The sequence below is a fragment of the Neomonachus schauinslandi genome, chromosome 13 (assembly GCF_002201575.2).
Source record: "Neomonachus schauinslandi chromosome 13, ASM220157v2, whole genome shotgun sequence".
Lineage (NCBI taxonomy): Eukaryota > Metazoa > Chordata > Mammalia > Carnivora > Phocidae > Neomonachus > Neomonachus schauinslandi.
The window spans coordinates 41321066-41337131 of record NC_058415.1 but is presented as its reverse complement, the minus strand read 5'-3'; the positions used below and the strand labels follow the sequence as shown (position 1 = coordinate 41337131).

General features: G+C 37.4%; 1 protein-coding gene across 1 annotated transcript in view; it reads right to left on the bottom strand.

Moving 5' to 3' along the window:
• Positions 1-16066, bottom strand: part of CCDC171 (coiled-coil domain containing 171) — a 310199-nt gene that overhangs the window by 69659 nt on the left and 224474 nt on the right. Inside the window, exon 23 of the mRNA XM_044920762.1 lies at positions 6518-6649. Coding sequence (XP_044776697.1) covers positions 6518-6649 — 132 coding nt within the window. The remainder of the gene's footprint in view (positions 1-6517; positions 6650-16066) is intronic.

Genomic DNA, 16066 nt, shown 5'->3' with positions numbered 1-16066 from the left:
CCTAATTATTCTTCCTTAGAATAATTAAACAATAAACAAAGGAAGAATAAACAAAGGAAGAAATGATTAAAAACAAAATTGGAAAAAGGACTTTATGAATCATGCCTAGTTTGCAAAGAATCAGATTTTACTTAGCATCAGTTCAGATCACTGATACCAGATCATTCCCAGAAGGACTAAATCATGAATATTTTCAGCTGAGTTAAGGAGTAAGGAGTTATGAGATTCCTCAATATGAGATTCTGTGTAGCAGAAGCTTCATACAGATGCATCTCCTTGTTCTCATATGTCATCCTGTCATTTTCAAAAGGCAATGCTGAAAGTCCCAACAACAACCAAAAAAAACCCCTGTGGTTTCAGACTACCACCAACCCGAAATAAACCCATGATGGAGGATGTAAAGTAGCTCACCTGCTAAATATTTTAAAAGGAACTTTTTATAACTCCTAGCTTTTTTTGAGAGAGCATGGAGAGGACCAAAGAGAGGGGAAGAGAGAGAGTCCTCAAGCGGACTCCATGCTGGGCACAGAGCCTGACACGAGATCCGATCCCACGACCCTGAGATCATGACCTGAGCTGAAATCAAAAGTCGGATGCTTAACCAACTGAGCCACCCAGGCACCCCTATAACTCCTTGCTTTAACAGATACATTTTTTAGAAATCTTAGCTATTAGTGCCCAAGACTATGTCTTAACAATAAATACTTTTTTAAAATACCTTTTTTACAATAAATCTTTTAAAATGAAGTATAAGGATGAAGAAAAGAATGGTAGCATATATCACCTGGTAAAATATCTGGACCAAAAAAAAGCATACTTTGCCATTGTTCCTCTCAACATTCTGCCCTAGAATTCTGACTGATGCGTTCCCCTCCCATGCTCCACTACCACCCTTATGGCCCCCAAACTAAGTGCAAATCAAAGAGGCAGAATAAGGGAAGCAAGGAGGAAGGGAGAGAGGGAGGGTGAGAAGAAAAGCAATGATATCAAGCTACTCTAATACTATGTTTCCCTGGTCATCAAGAACGAAAATCTTAGAAGATACAGACCGAGGACCACGAGGCCTAACTCACAATGACTACAACCAGTGTTTAAATGCAATTACTTAATTATTTAATAATTGCTATCCCAATTTTCAACACAACCTTAAAAAATTAGTCCTCTGTACACATTAACATCTTAACATTCTATTTTGTCTCATTTAGCATTGTTTACAGTTCTATTACCAGGAGATTTTGAAGAAATTTAATGTCTGCTCACGCATTATTAAATCTTCAGGATAGAATTCTAAATTTTTTTCTTCAGAGAGAGAGGGAGAGAGAGTCTTAAGCAGGCTCCATGCCCAGTGCAGAGCTTGACACAGGCCTCGATCTCACAACCCTGAGATCATGACCTGAGCTGAAATCAAGAATCGGACGCTTAACTGACTGAGCCACACAGGCACCACTAGAATTCTAAACTTTCACGTAGCAAATAACAAAAATGTTTTTCTGACAACTCACCTCAGTCAATTTTCTTACAACTACCTCAGAAAATGCCATTTACTCTTCCTGGTGTCAACAGAAAAACAAAGACACTAATTCTTATATTCATCCTCAAGTTAGGCCTCATTCGTAGGTCATTTAAAGGCTTCCTTGGCACATTTTATATTCTGTGGAACTACAGACTACAGCCCTCAAGCAGATAGGTGAGATGGAGGATGGCACTTTTCATCAAAATGCATTTATTCTCAGATAAACTGTATGATTTTTCCAGTTAATTGTCTTTCCCTAACAAACACCTCTTCTCTTCTCTGGAGAGTACCTTCTAACCTTTGAAGAAGGTAGCATTTCAACATTCTATGTGATCCCACAACTTAAGTCTAAAACCATTTTATGTTTTTTTAATTTAAAAGTTATTTTGATTTTAGAATTTAAAGAGAGTGGCACAAACTCTCAGAGATAACAACTTTAGATAACCTCCAAATCTTTTTGATACCTTATCACTAAAATGATTCCACTTACCAAAAAGGTCAGATTTCTAATAATCGCAAACATTCAAAGCAGCATTATGCACCCAGAAATGAATGAAAAACAGTACCTGTGAAACAAACAGCAGTCATACACTGTATTCCCTTTACCTCCCCATGGAGACTCTTAGACCGAACCCTGGCAACCCTGTAAATTAAGAACCGACTAAAAACGGATATCTGAAAATCAGGGAAGATCTAAATTATAAGAAGATAACACTTCCCGTTAGTAACGGAAAATAAAGACCCATACTTTAAGAAAGAAACTAAAGGGCTAAGAGAAGTCATTTCGAGTAAACTGGAAGTCTCTTCCAGGGACAACTGGGAAATGTGTATCAAAGCCTTAGAATGTGCATAACCTTACATGCAGCCACTCCACTTATTTATACCAAAGAATAATGCCACAGTGAACAAAACAGTGAAGGGTTCCTGTCCACGGACAGCTAACAGACACCGAGTGTTTACAATATACCTGTCACTCTGAGCACTTTAGATGTGCTAACCCCTTGAATCATCACACAAACATGATGAGTCAGAGACTTCTGACCTCCATTTCACAGATGAAGAGGCCGAAATACACACTGTAAGTAACTTTCCCAGTTGGCTTCTTTTGGATTTCTATTCTCTTCACTATTTCCTCACACATGAAATTGTATTCTACAGACACACCCTACCTTTATTCTTTGCCCCTCTTGACCATCTTAAAGCGCACACACACACACACACACACACAGCCATGGTTTACAAAAGACAGAAAGGCAAGATTAAAAGCATGAATGGACCTTATTCACTGGATATGTAACCTTTAGCAATTTACTGCATCTCAATAAACTTTAGCTCCTTCCTTTATAAAATAGATAAAATCAGAGCACTTATTCATATGCGCTATTGTGGGAATGAAGTGAGACAGTAAATGTAAAGTGCTTAGCGAAGTAACTGGTACGGAAAAAGTACTCAACAAATGTTAACTCTTGATATTGTTCTTTGTTGTTTATTTTTGAATGAAAGTAGAGATAGAAACATTTATCACATGCCTGCTAATAACTGCCAGATATTAAATGCATTGTATATCCTCATTATTGGGGGAAAAACAATTGGAAGTATAAGATAATGAGTAACAGGTACTATCTTTATAAAATATGGGCAGAATATTTTTTATGCCAAAGTCCTCTGCATTCACGTTGACCTGGACTTTCCAGCTAAAGCTAACTTGTCTAATCTAGGTGTTTTAATTTTTTTCTAGTAGACCGATACGCTATTATTTGGGAGATGAAAGCACAGGTAATGATAGTTCTGCAGCTGCCATAGGAGCTTAGACAAAGGGTTTCACTGGACACATGGCCCCACTGGAACATCAAGTAACATGGAAAACTAAATAGGGAGCTAATGTGGATCTTAATCAAAATTATTGAAAGCTTTGGAAGAAACAAGAAATAAGGAGGAGTAGAAGAACCAAATGGAAGATACAGAGAAAAAGATCCTAAATAACCATTCTTCCAAATAAAACACACACACACACAACTGTGCACGGGCACGCACACACACCCTTAAAAGTAATGAAAACAAGTTTCTGTTGCGAACTTCATCTCGACCAGGGCCCCATAATGGCTGCAATCATAACAGCCCCCAGACACTGCCTTGCTCTCTTCGTGCTAGGCACTGTGTTCTCTACATGCACTGTCCCATTCGGTCCTCCTACAAGCCCGAGAAATTGGCAGGACTATGCTTTTTTGAGAGAATTGAGGCTAAAAGCTAGAAGAGCTCAGAGACTAGATTTTTCTGAACTGAATTTTCTCCTGTAGGAACGCATCAGTCACATGCTCCTCCAGACTGGAGAGAAAGGGTAATCCTCTTCGCCCTTCACTCATGCTCACTGTTCTTCCTTCCATCCAGCGTTATACCTGTAACAAAGCGTCCCATGCTGGAAAAGACAGACAGTGACGGCTCCCACGGCTCCAAATGATGGTGGCATGGGTTGGCCAAATGGTCATCCACCACCACGTCCCACACAGTCATCCTCTCCTTGACATAATCAAAGGACGTGTGCTCTCTAAACAGTCCACTTATCAGCACAGACTGCAAGTGAAACAAATACTGAATTCCTAAATACGTGGTCCCACTAAGCATAAATATACATATTTATAGACTGCAAAAAGGTGAAAAGTAGCATTCCATAATATTAGCCTGTCACACGGAAACAAAATTTTTTATCTGTGAATCTGTCCACAATACAGCATAAACTATGACCTACATCTTACACAGAGGCATAATGTATATTTTCTAGATGGAAGGAAAATCCCACTGTACATCTCAAAGGCTGTATGCTTACCATTTATCACGGGTGTCTAGATTTTCTTCTAGTGTCAGATTTTACCAGTTCAGGCTTTGCAGTCAAACACATCTACATTTGAATTCAGGCTCTGGGCCCTGCCACTTACTTGCTGTTGATCTGAGGAGAGTTACCTGTTGTAGTTGCTGTTTTTCAGTTATAAAATGGAAACGATGCCATCTATCATTTGACATACAACACCATATTTACAGTCCATTGTGAAAATTAAACAACATGATGTATTTAAAGAACTAAGCATGATACCTCATCCATAGTGAATGCTCACTGAAATGGTAGCTATTCATATTAAAATTAAGGTCGTTGATACTACAGGGCCTTTCTTCTCAAAGTACCCCAAAGCATATCACCAGTTCTGTGTGTGTGTCTGTGTGTCTGTCTGTGTCTGTGTGTCCGTGTAAAAAACACTATTATGGTCCAAATCATGTGTTCTTCTCTGCATGGAATACTAAACTACAGTATCTATGACTAACCTGCAATGTACATCACAATATGTCGATGCAAAATGTGCCCAAGTGTTTAGGTATTGGTGATGTGCGTAAGTGTTTTTATTAGAACTCGGAAAAGACAGCAGTTTGAAATAGGGATTTCTACATTTCCTTCTTGCTATTCACTGATGTCAGAACCATAGAGAGCTTGTATTTTTTCCCCCAAAATATGGCATTCTGAGGATCAGTCTCTTTCCAAATTACCCAAATCTACAGGGGAAGTCTTTATTTGTGAATTATGACGAGTACTAAGCCCTCTGAGATTGTGAATCAAGATAGCCAAGTAAAGGATTCTTTTACAGCCACTAGAAAAATCTCAAATCACATTGTATTTTAGTTACAATGAATTCACAAATAATGGTAATCAAATTTAAAATGTACATCTTAATCTTGTACTAAATAATGGTACAGTATTCCAGCCTATAACTGAAAATAAAAATATTTTAGCCTATAACTGAAAATAAAAGTATTTTATGCTTAGTTTTAAATCACATATATATTTTAAATATATTGGTGGACAATCTACTGAGAGAAAATGAGTATTTTTCTTTGTAGAGCATTAATTTGGATACTAATAACAAATTAAATTAGGTTATGGAGCAAGTAGAAAAAATTAACATAGCCCCACTTGGACTGACATTAATTTTGTACAAAATTAAAATTTCACGGGGTCATAAACTAAAGAATGACAAAGTTTATTTTAAACCTCAAAATGTGAAACAGAAACTGAGTTTTAGGAGATACTTCTCTTTTAGATACACTGACAAATCTGGATTGCTACTGAACAAGAACAAGCTCTTTTGAAGTATCAGGCTTCCTACAGTTTACATAATGTTGATAGGTTTCTCTAATAAAGGCATATTGGGCATTAAAAGGTGAATAAAGCACATATCGAATTTTGTTTTGTCCAATTAAAAAACTGTCCTAACCCTAAGGAAAAAAAAATGCTCACAATAACCCAGTAGGAGCCTCGATTAGAAAGATATCTGCAGCATCTGAAAATGAATATGTTTTTGAAAAGATTTTCTTTATTAAGTTTATTTTAAAGTTACTTGGGGGTTCACGATTTGGAGCTTTGAGTTTTATAAATGAAATAACCCAGTTTGCACATTATTATGCTGTTCATTAAAACTAAAAATTAAGAGTAAATAAATCCTCTTCAATGCAAAGTACAGTTTGGTTCCACAGTTGCTTAAATTACATTGCCACATATGAAATGTTGGCTCTACTCTGGAATTAACATTGAAAATTTTCAAATATCTCTCCTGATAATTTTATCGAAAGTGATTTATTTTAAAACAATAAGCACTACAAATTGAGACGGGCTTAAAGAGATAACAGCCTAGTGTCTTATTGTCCTCTGCTGACAGGAAAGCATGTTCTTTACATACTGTACTTAGCTATAAAACACATATCTTTCCTTGGTAAAAAAAAAAAAAAAATATATATATATATATATATATATTTCTCTAGATTATTTAATAGGCTATTTCAAGACTGTGAGAAAAAACAATTATTTGTGAAACAGTGTTTCACGGTGGGAGAAAAATTAAGAGAAATTATTTGCATCTCCTTTAAGTTATTCACAACACTTGGAGGCCTTCATTCTCTCCAGTTAGTGCAATTTATTTTTTCATACGTCTCAGGAGCAAACAATGTTATTTAGACTCTAACCTGGCACGCTACCACCTCTGGCCCGCCCTTGAGCCCCTCCATTGCAAAGGTCTCCAGGTGCAGTTTGGGTAGCTGCAGGGTGAAGTCATTCCTACTTGCCGCAGTCCGTGACAGCGAGATCTGATCTCTGACCTAAAGGGAAAAAAAACAGCATCAATGGTAATTCCCCTTCAGACACATTAACTGGGATGAACTGGGTCCCCTTGAGCCCACTGAGTGGACTTGCATTGATCGCTGGACCTGAAATCCATGAATAAATTTAGGACTAATTGATTTTTCGTTGCAAATAAATCTCTAATTCAGAGTGCTGGGGGAGAATGTTAAGAAGAAAAAGCGTCCTCCTGCTTGAAATGAGGGAGGGAAGAAGAGTCACTGGAGCTCTTCTGATCAAGAGGTTTTGAATTATTTTTTTCACTGTTCCACCCTCAAAAGAAAAACAGGAAGAAGGAAAAAAATATCCACAAAATCGAAAACAAACAGCCATCTCCTAATTATTATCACTTTCTTAATAACATGTTTCATTTAACTGGTATTAACTAATATATATTAGACAAGATAGTTATTAGGTGTTAGTCTTTGAAAAGAAAACTTCAATAATATGTACCCTGGAATAAAAACAAATATACTCAACACACAAGGAGACTTAAAAATATACCAGTCAGAGGTTTATTTGCCCATTTCCTTCTTACTAAAACTTGAGTCTTAACGATTAAATACATATAAACCAACTCGGTCACGCAACTTCTAAATAAGATAACGAATAAAATCAGTGGTATTTGTACTATATTTTAAGTATTCGGAAAGGTAACAATACAAACATACCACAGATCCAGGAGAAATACCAAATTCTCTAGCCAGTGTAAGTATCACAGGCAGTTGATATTACACTGCCACCTTCTGGACAAATGAGAAACTACTCCCCATATACTATACATAGATAAAGAAAATGCTCAGAAACAGATCTGTTTTCATTTTTAATTTCCAAACTTAGTAAGAGCTTTAAGATTTTCACAGTTTAGTTTTCCATAAGATCAGTGAGCTTTCGTTTTTAATTATATAGTTTAACGATAGTAGATTTCATACATAGGCATATTTTCTAACTTTCCTTATGCCTGACTTGGTTTTAAAAATGTATCTCTTTGCTACCATATATTGGATAAATATTATGCAACTAGCGTAAAGCCACAGGATCAAAAGTGTTTTTGATGAAATAGTAAAGGTCAAGAATGGGAGCACTATAAAAAAATAACACTAACTGCTCAAATATATGTATCTATATCCCTACTTTTCCCTGAGCAACTTCAAATGTAACTTGGCAACAGTACATGATCGAAAACCTCTCCTTCGCTTTTCTATTCTACTTGGGAAGCTTCTAAAGCCTGTTTGAATTATTTCTTATTTTATGAATGAACTATCACACTGCATAGGGTTTCCTTATACTAGCAAGCACACACAAACATCTGACAACATCTTTAATTGTTCATGCTAATCTATGGTTATAAAAATCTTTATACTCCCAAGTTGAGCAGAATTTCTGTCAATAACTGAATGTCAAAGTGTATGCTATAAAACATACACTGTAATGCAATTTTCATAATGGTGTGAGTACTGTATGCACACTGGAGTCCCAATTCAGAATGTGTATTTATCTCTAACAAATATTCTCCAGAGTCTTTAGTCAGGATGAGAATGCTTTTAACTTACTTAACATAACAAAATAAATCATATTTTACAAATATGTTTGCTTTAGGTTTTATATTTTATATATACGGATACCTTCTCCTGCTTTTTTTGGTCACCAATGCACACTCAGATAAAAGAAAACATTAATGTGGATTAAGGTACTGAGAATTTATCAACATCAAACCACTAGTGTTTTGCCTTCTACCCTTCTGAACCATAGTCAATAGATCTAAATATTTTACTGCACCCTGGCCAATTCATTGTTTGATGTTTAAAAACTCACCCAGAATCAAAGAAAATTTATTAAATTTGAGCCCCCAAATGAGATACTATTAGCTTTGAAAGTCAAGTTTAACTGCGATATTGATGATTCTCTTTTTTCTGTGACAAAATTCACTAGGGAAATCCTGGAAGTCAAAGTACAAAAGCAGATTGCTAATATGGGCAAAGGAGGAGGGAGGACCATAAGCAATGTAGGTATAATCCACAACACAGTTCCAGCACTGGAGGTCCTTGAACCCGATGATTATCAGGCACCAGACTTCAACTGTGAAGCTTGACATACAGGAACAGTAAGCCACATTTTATAGTCTCTAAATAAACTCGCTGAACAATATTAAGCTGGGGCATTTGGCAGTTAAACCTGTGACTTCTCATCAAATTAACATTCTCACTACAACATTATTTAATTTGCCAAGTTAAATCATTCTTTATATTAGATGGGGGAAAACCTCAAAATGCCATTATTTTGCTAAATCGAATAACGGGCAGCATAATTACAACATTATTTGAATATGCATGTGTTAATACTTTCATTTAATTATAAATGATGTGTTGAGATTGTGGACAGTGCCATCAAGAGATAGTGCTACACAACAGATATAATACCACAAATATTTCTACTACATTTTAAGAGTTGATTCCACTTTTAAATTAAGCCAGGACTTTGAGAGAAGGCATCCAAAATGTTCTCCAAATATTTCTAGGAAAAGTTTTTTCTCACTCTTGAAAAAGGATCGGCTAGGAGTTCTTTTATCTTCAGGGGTGTGAAGGAGTGAAAGCAGTATGTTGAGAGAAGACAAAACAGTGACACAGGACAAGTAAAATTACAACCATGCAGCAAAGAAGCAGGAAGGGAAGGTGACAAGGAACAGGAAAACATGAAGGGTGAAAGATGAGACTTGCTCAGAAGAGTGCAGAAAGCAAGTCTGAATTTCAGGGTGTGAACAAGGATAAACGGGAAAGAGAGTCAACCCAGAACAGTAAGAAAAAAGGTTCTCTCCGTATTGCATTAAATTTGTTCATGAAAAACAGAGAACAGGCAGCCTGAGAACAAAGTAACCAAAATCAGAAAAGGGATAAGTGAAATTTCCTTGGGAAACACTGCCCATTGGATATAAATGATTCTTTTCAAACATGAGAATCTAAAATAAATTTCTTTACTGTCAAAAGAATTCTGAAGCAACAATATTAGAATAGTAAAATCACTTTTTCCTCTAACAGAAGTAGGCTCACCTTTTAAAGTACAGATTTTAGTGTGAACTAAGATTAAAATCACCATTGCCACCTTTCTATACATTAAATGATAATTTCAAATTTCAAATTAATTTGAAATTATAATTTCAAAAGTCAGTCTTTAACTCTGTTACGGCACATCGTCATTCATCCTTTAATTAAAATTCTATACCCTTTTCACTGTGATTTATTTATAGCTGTGACTGATAAAATATATATAACAACATTTTTGTACTTCAAAATGGGTAACAGTTCATACTTAACATATAACGAATTTTTTCATACAACTTCACAATATAAATCTCATTTGCCAAGTTGCATACATTTTTATAATATTCTATACAACTGTTCAATTTCATAGTATTTTGACAAAGAATAAAGAAAACATACCTCCATTACTACACTCTGAAATTTTGATTTTTAGGAAAGTAGTTTGATTTCTCCCTTTCCTATTACATACTTTCAGAAAGCACATATTTCTAACAGATATGCCATAAGACACAAGAGAAACAAGAGGTGGGTAGAGAAAAATAAATGAAACTTTCTAAGAACTCAAAACATTGGTATGAAATATCTATCTATTTTATCCTCACACTCAAGTTCCAGATTGAAGTGATTCAGAAGATCCACGTTCCTATTCCACTGATTGGCCTTTACTCATAAGCCGCCAATCTGTTTTCTAATTTTCTGTATACTCCCACGATAACACAAAAAAAGCTATTCCTGGTGGACATATCAACTATGAGATTACATTAGTCATTTTTGGAAAAAACTGCTCAACTCTCAGAACGTGAACCTGCATGTTGTATCACGCACAGCTATAAATCCCTCTGGACCTAATGTTCCAAATTAAAACACACACACACACACACACACTTTTGAAATGTGGCACTAGCTGTGTTTCCACCATCAGGACACTAAGGAAGAAGCAGTAGAATTGTAGATGGAAATGCAGGTACGCTTATCACGTAAAAAGATATGTACAGTGCCCAAATCTTAAACGTCTGGGAAAAGTAAGTGATAATTAGGATTTCACATCATACCCTTGATCTGGCTAAAATTTTACTTACTCCAATCTAGTATGGCATCCATTGCTTCAAAATCAACACTCTGACCACAGACAGTGTCATCAAGTAGAGGGACCTCTACAGCATTTCCTGTAACCTCCTTTCTTATCACTCCATGTTCATGTTCTATTTGTTTCCACATCCCTGCCTTCTTCTGTCCCACGCCCTCTTCTGCCCTTCCTTCCACCACCACAGATTCCTTATGGCTTTCCCTTCTCTTTTTATTCTCTTTTTCATCCTACCCTAGAGCAGCTTGCACACTATCTTTCAACCTCCTCACCAGAGAGCAGTGTGTCCTTGGCACACTGCAGCCTGGGAACCGAATCCAGCCCACCGCATATTATTGTAAATAAAGTTTTATTGGAACACATGACACCCATTCATTTACCTATTGTTTTTTGGCTGCTTTCCTGCTACCATGACAGAAGTGGAGAGTTGAGGGGCGCCTGGGTGGCTCAGTTGGTTAAGCGACTGCCTTCGGCTCAGGTCATGATCCTGGAGTCCCGGGATCGAGTCCCGCATCGGGCTCCCTGCTCGGCAGGGAGTCTGCTTCTCCCTCTGACCCTCCTCCCTCTCATGCTCTCTGTCTCTCATTCTCTCTGTCTCAAATAAATAAATAAAATCTTTAAAAAAAAAAAAAAAGAAGTGGAGAGTTGAGACAGAGACCATATGGTCCACAAAGCCTAAACTATTTACTATCTGACTCTTTACAGAAAGTGTTGGCCATCCTCTGCCTTAAAGGTATAGAAGGAAAGACAGTATTTTTCACCATCTGTCAAGTTTTTTAAATAACCACATCTCACCAGAGAATATCTGAACAATTTCTAGCGGGTCAACCTTCTACCAGTAACACAGGGTTGCGTTTCACAGACACTTCCTGGCTTCTTTTTTCCAAGAGTTTCATAAAATAGGTGTACTATCTCCTGATACATTTTCAAGTTTTATGCAGTCTGGTATACAACATGACTGGACCTAACTTTCCTGGCACGTACTCTAATACCTAATCAACATAAAATTTGGTTAAACAAGTAGAATAGGCATACTGGAGAGCCTTTTGTAAATAGACAGAGAAGGGCACCAGCCAGAGGAAACTCCGTAATAACACTGGTAGCAAGAAAAATGCTGTGCATACAGAGGCTCGTAGAAAGTATGTGATCAAATAAGAATGTCATTCCAAACTCACAAATTCTACAAGGCAGGAGAAAGAGAGAATATGATAAAAAAGATCATTAGCAGCTCCAGGACTCTGGTATGTGCCTACTGAGAGAAGCAGGGCTTCAAGCTTGTCAACATTCATGGATCGAACAGTTACATCTGAATGGATATTTTCCTCTGTCTGTTACCTTTTCCTTAACTGTTCAATTAATGAAATGGATAGAGTAACATTTCTATTAGTAGTACCACTGGTACTTCCAAAAGTACTTTATGCTTCTCAGAGTACTCGTCACACTACCTCCCTTGATTCTGCCATCCACCTTGTGAAACAGTCATCACCGTCCCTAATATTGGGATGCTGAGCGCAGTGCTCCCAGCACCAAATCCCAACGCCTCTTAATATCTATAATGAATAGTTAATAGTCGGGGAAATCGCTTAGGATTTTGGTAATCTTCCATTTCCCTACCTAACCAACAACACTATTTTTTTTTACCTTTACCTTGCCTTGGTCCCTTGTCTGGCAATCTTAGCAAAAATGTGTAAGTTTCATAAAAGTAGTTTTGTGAGAAGTAATGGAGACTATTATTCAAACATCCTTATTTTCCTCAGTAGTTTCCCTGGGCCTGTGGGCATTCTCATTCATTCATGTTTTCTTTCTCCCACGGCCTGACACACACACACAGACACACACACACACTGTTACACTGAGAGACAAGTTACCTGCGCAGCAATCATCCTTACACAGTGTCACCATCTCACACGGAAGATTCCCCAGCTATGATGTCCCAAGACACATGCAACCATTCCTGCTGTGCTCCACACCCATGGGAAGGAGACCCTGGTGCTCCGCAGAAGCGGGCACTCCACTGACGTTGCAGCAAACACAGGCACTCATCATTTGAAAAGAAGGAAGTGAGAAACTAGCCTTCTCTTGCTGGCAGGTTATTTAACCTAACCTACAGCTCTGGAGCGGAGCCAGCACACTCCCATGACTGCCTGCTGCTGTCACCAGAAAAAGAGGACAAATCCACCACCACCACCACCCGCACATTAATAGTCACATCCCAATTATGGACCGAGAAAATGGATCTCTTGAATCAAATTATCAAGCTGGCTACATCCCAATTAAGGATCTGAAAAACGGAGCCCTCAAATCAAATTATCAAGCTGAAGGATAGGGTGATTTGATCACGGACATCTTATAAAGGCACTAGACAGCTTGATAAATCTATGGTGTAGGTTATATACCATAGAGTGCACCCCACAGATAGATTACTGTGCCCTTGAGCTATTTAAACAAACACAAAACCCATACTTGAGAATAGAGAAATAAGTTTATGAATTGTTAACAGTCCTCCACACGGAGATATTTTCTTTCCGAGGGGAAATTATTCCAAAGGATAAAGGCCAAGGCACAACTGAAATCAGCTATTTAGATGTGTTTAGGCTAAAACCTGTTAAGCACACGTACATGACATTCTGTAGTGTCTTATCTTTAGTTTGTCAAGGTTTTTAAATCCCTCTTGAGCCGGAGTACCATTTTTAGCTTGGCTAGGTCAGAATGACACTGAACAATATGAATGATGACACACAAGACAGCTATATGGACAGTTGTCGTCAGCAAGCCAACTGTGCTAACACCCGTATGTCCTGCACAGCTGATCCTCAGACCTGGGATCCAGAAACTAAGAATGCAGAGGAGGTCAAAGACCACAAGTAACATTTAGAGAGTCATTAACAAGTCACCACCACTGGGTTTTTAGATGCATTAAATCATATTTGACTTTTAAAATACTGTCAGTTCTATAAATTAAAAGCTATTCTGTGGTGTTTCCATCCCTTGTAAATTCACTGAAAACTAAAAATCATAAGATAACTACGTATTATCAAATATTTGGGTTAACCATCTTAAGATAAGATTATAAAATCATGTTTAAAGATTTGGTAAGACAGTGTCTTCACCTGTCAGATTCTGTTTGACTCTAATCTATTCCACAATCCACTCTAACAAAAGAAGTTCTCAGCTTTCTACTTCATAGGAGTCTAACCAGCTAAAAACAGGTTGCAACAGGACTATTACACCCTGTAAATTCCTTGCTAGCATACCTCTCTTTCCTAGAGACATTCTTACAATCAAATTTAGGCTTTCTCCTCTAGCTTTTGATTAGGCAGAATAAATACACATGCTATTTTTAGCAATCAAATAAAAAAGCAGTATCAGCAAGACCTCCATTGAAATCTAGAGATGGCTTCAGCTTTGTTTAGGGACTGGGTGATGGTAGAATTTGACTCATTCAACCAACATTCATTAAGTGCCTACTGGGTACCAGGCCCTGTGATAGATGTTGAGGATATGAAAATTAAGGAGACAGAATTCCATCCCTCAAGGACTCCAAACTCTAGTGGCATAATTAATCTCTCAAAATGCATTTGTTAGCCTTCCATTTATCTATAATGTCTTGTTTCTCCCGTCAGTGCCTATGCTGCCTTCTTTCCTTGCCAGAGAGTATTACGTTAATCAATCTCAAACCTTTATCTTTAGCCTGACTTTTTCCCTTAGGTCCAGACTCACATATCCTGCTGATCACTCCACATTACCTCAAACTTGGGTATTTCCAAAGCAAAACTCACCATTGTCTCCCTTCTTCTCCCTACAAAAAAAAAGCCTGCTCCTCTTCTTGTATTTCCAACATCATTTCCATCAGCCAATCACACTGCCCCATCCTGGGAGTCATCCTCCCCTGCCTTTCTCATCCTCGTTCGCCATTTTACTAAATAAGTTTCACATCCTTCCCTCTAATACCACCTATCATCACTACCCTGGTCCAACCTTCTCCTGCTTTCATCAAGTGTACAGAACCATGGCTCTTAAAACCACCTTCATTACTCATGATATCTGGTCTGCAAATATGCCCTCCAGAGCCCAAATTCAGTACCGAAATCTGACCATATCAGTCCCTCACTTAAACCCTAGTTTGCTCCCACTGCCTCCATGATAAAGATCCAAGGGTCTTAGAATGGCCAAAAAAGAAAAACAACTGCAATGACTTGGCTTCCAAGTGCCTCATTCAGCCCCTCTCTTGCACTCTCCTTTCACTTCCTGCTGAACTGAGGATGTCTGGCTCTCCATGCTTCCATGCACTTCCTCACACACACTATCCTCTCTGCTGGAACGCCTTTCCCATCTTTCCTCACACTTCAAAGCCCTATCCAGGCATTAATTCTCTTCTAAGAAACCTCCAGCCAACCCGTGGGTTTTCTAAGTATTTCTCATAGACGAATAACTCCGTCCACACGGATGTGAAACTGCATCTTATGGATGTGTATTTACCATGGTATACTGGAATTATCTGTGTCTCTGCCTTGAGGGAAAAGACTATGCTATATAGGGACTATGCTATATATATATATATATATTTTGCTTGTTTGTTTCTCCAAAGACTGATACAGCTCCTGGCATATAATATACACTTTAAAAGCATTTGTAGAACTCAACTATTTATATTAAATATTGGATAAGAGGTTTTAAGTAACTTTACTGTAGAAATGAATCTCAAAGGATATTAGCAAAAACTCCTGTGACTTCCTAGCTATTGTCCAGTATCATTCAGCCCGATAAATTTACAGGTTTATAGACGCAAGGTCTTCTAGAGTCTTTTGAGGCTTCTGGATTTTGACTTCCTGTTTTATCTTTTAGACATTGTACTGAAAAGGCAGCTAAGACTTCTCCCTAAATGTTCAGAGGTACCTTTAAAGTTCATAGTACACTACAATCATACACAGGAAACACTATAGTTAATCCTTCCAAACTTGTAGGACTCAAGCAATCTCTAAAAGCCTCAAGAATCCAGCCATTTTGCTACCTAAACAATAACAAAAAATGACTACAAAAAAAGTTCATTCTTCTCTACATTCCAATTTAAGTAAGTAAGTAAATTTACTTACTTTCACCCCCAGCTATAATAAACCAAGACATTTCTCGGTTAAACACTTGGTTAGCCCCCAATAAATACTTAATTTTCTCATACCTAACCCTAAATAATTCAGATATTATCCTATACATCTAGTCATTGCCCTATCCTGAAAGCTATTCTAATATAATTCTACATAGAATTATCTATATCTATA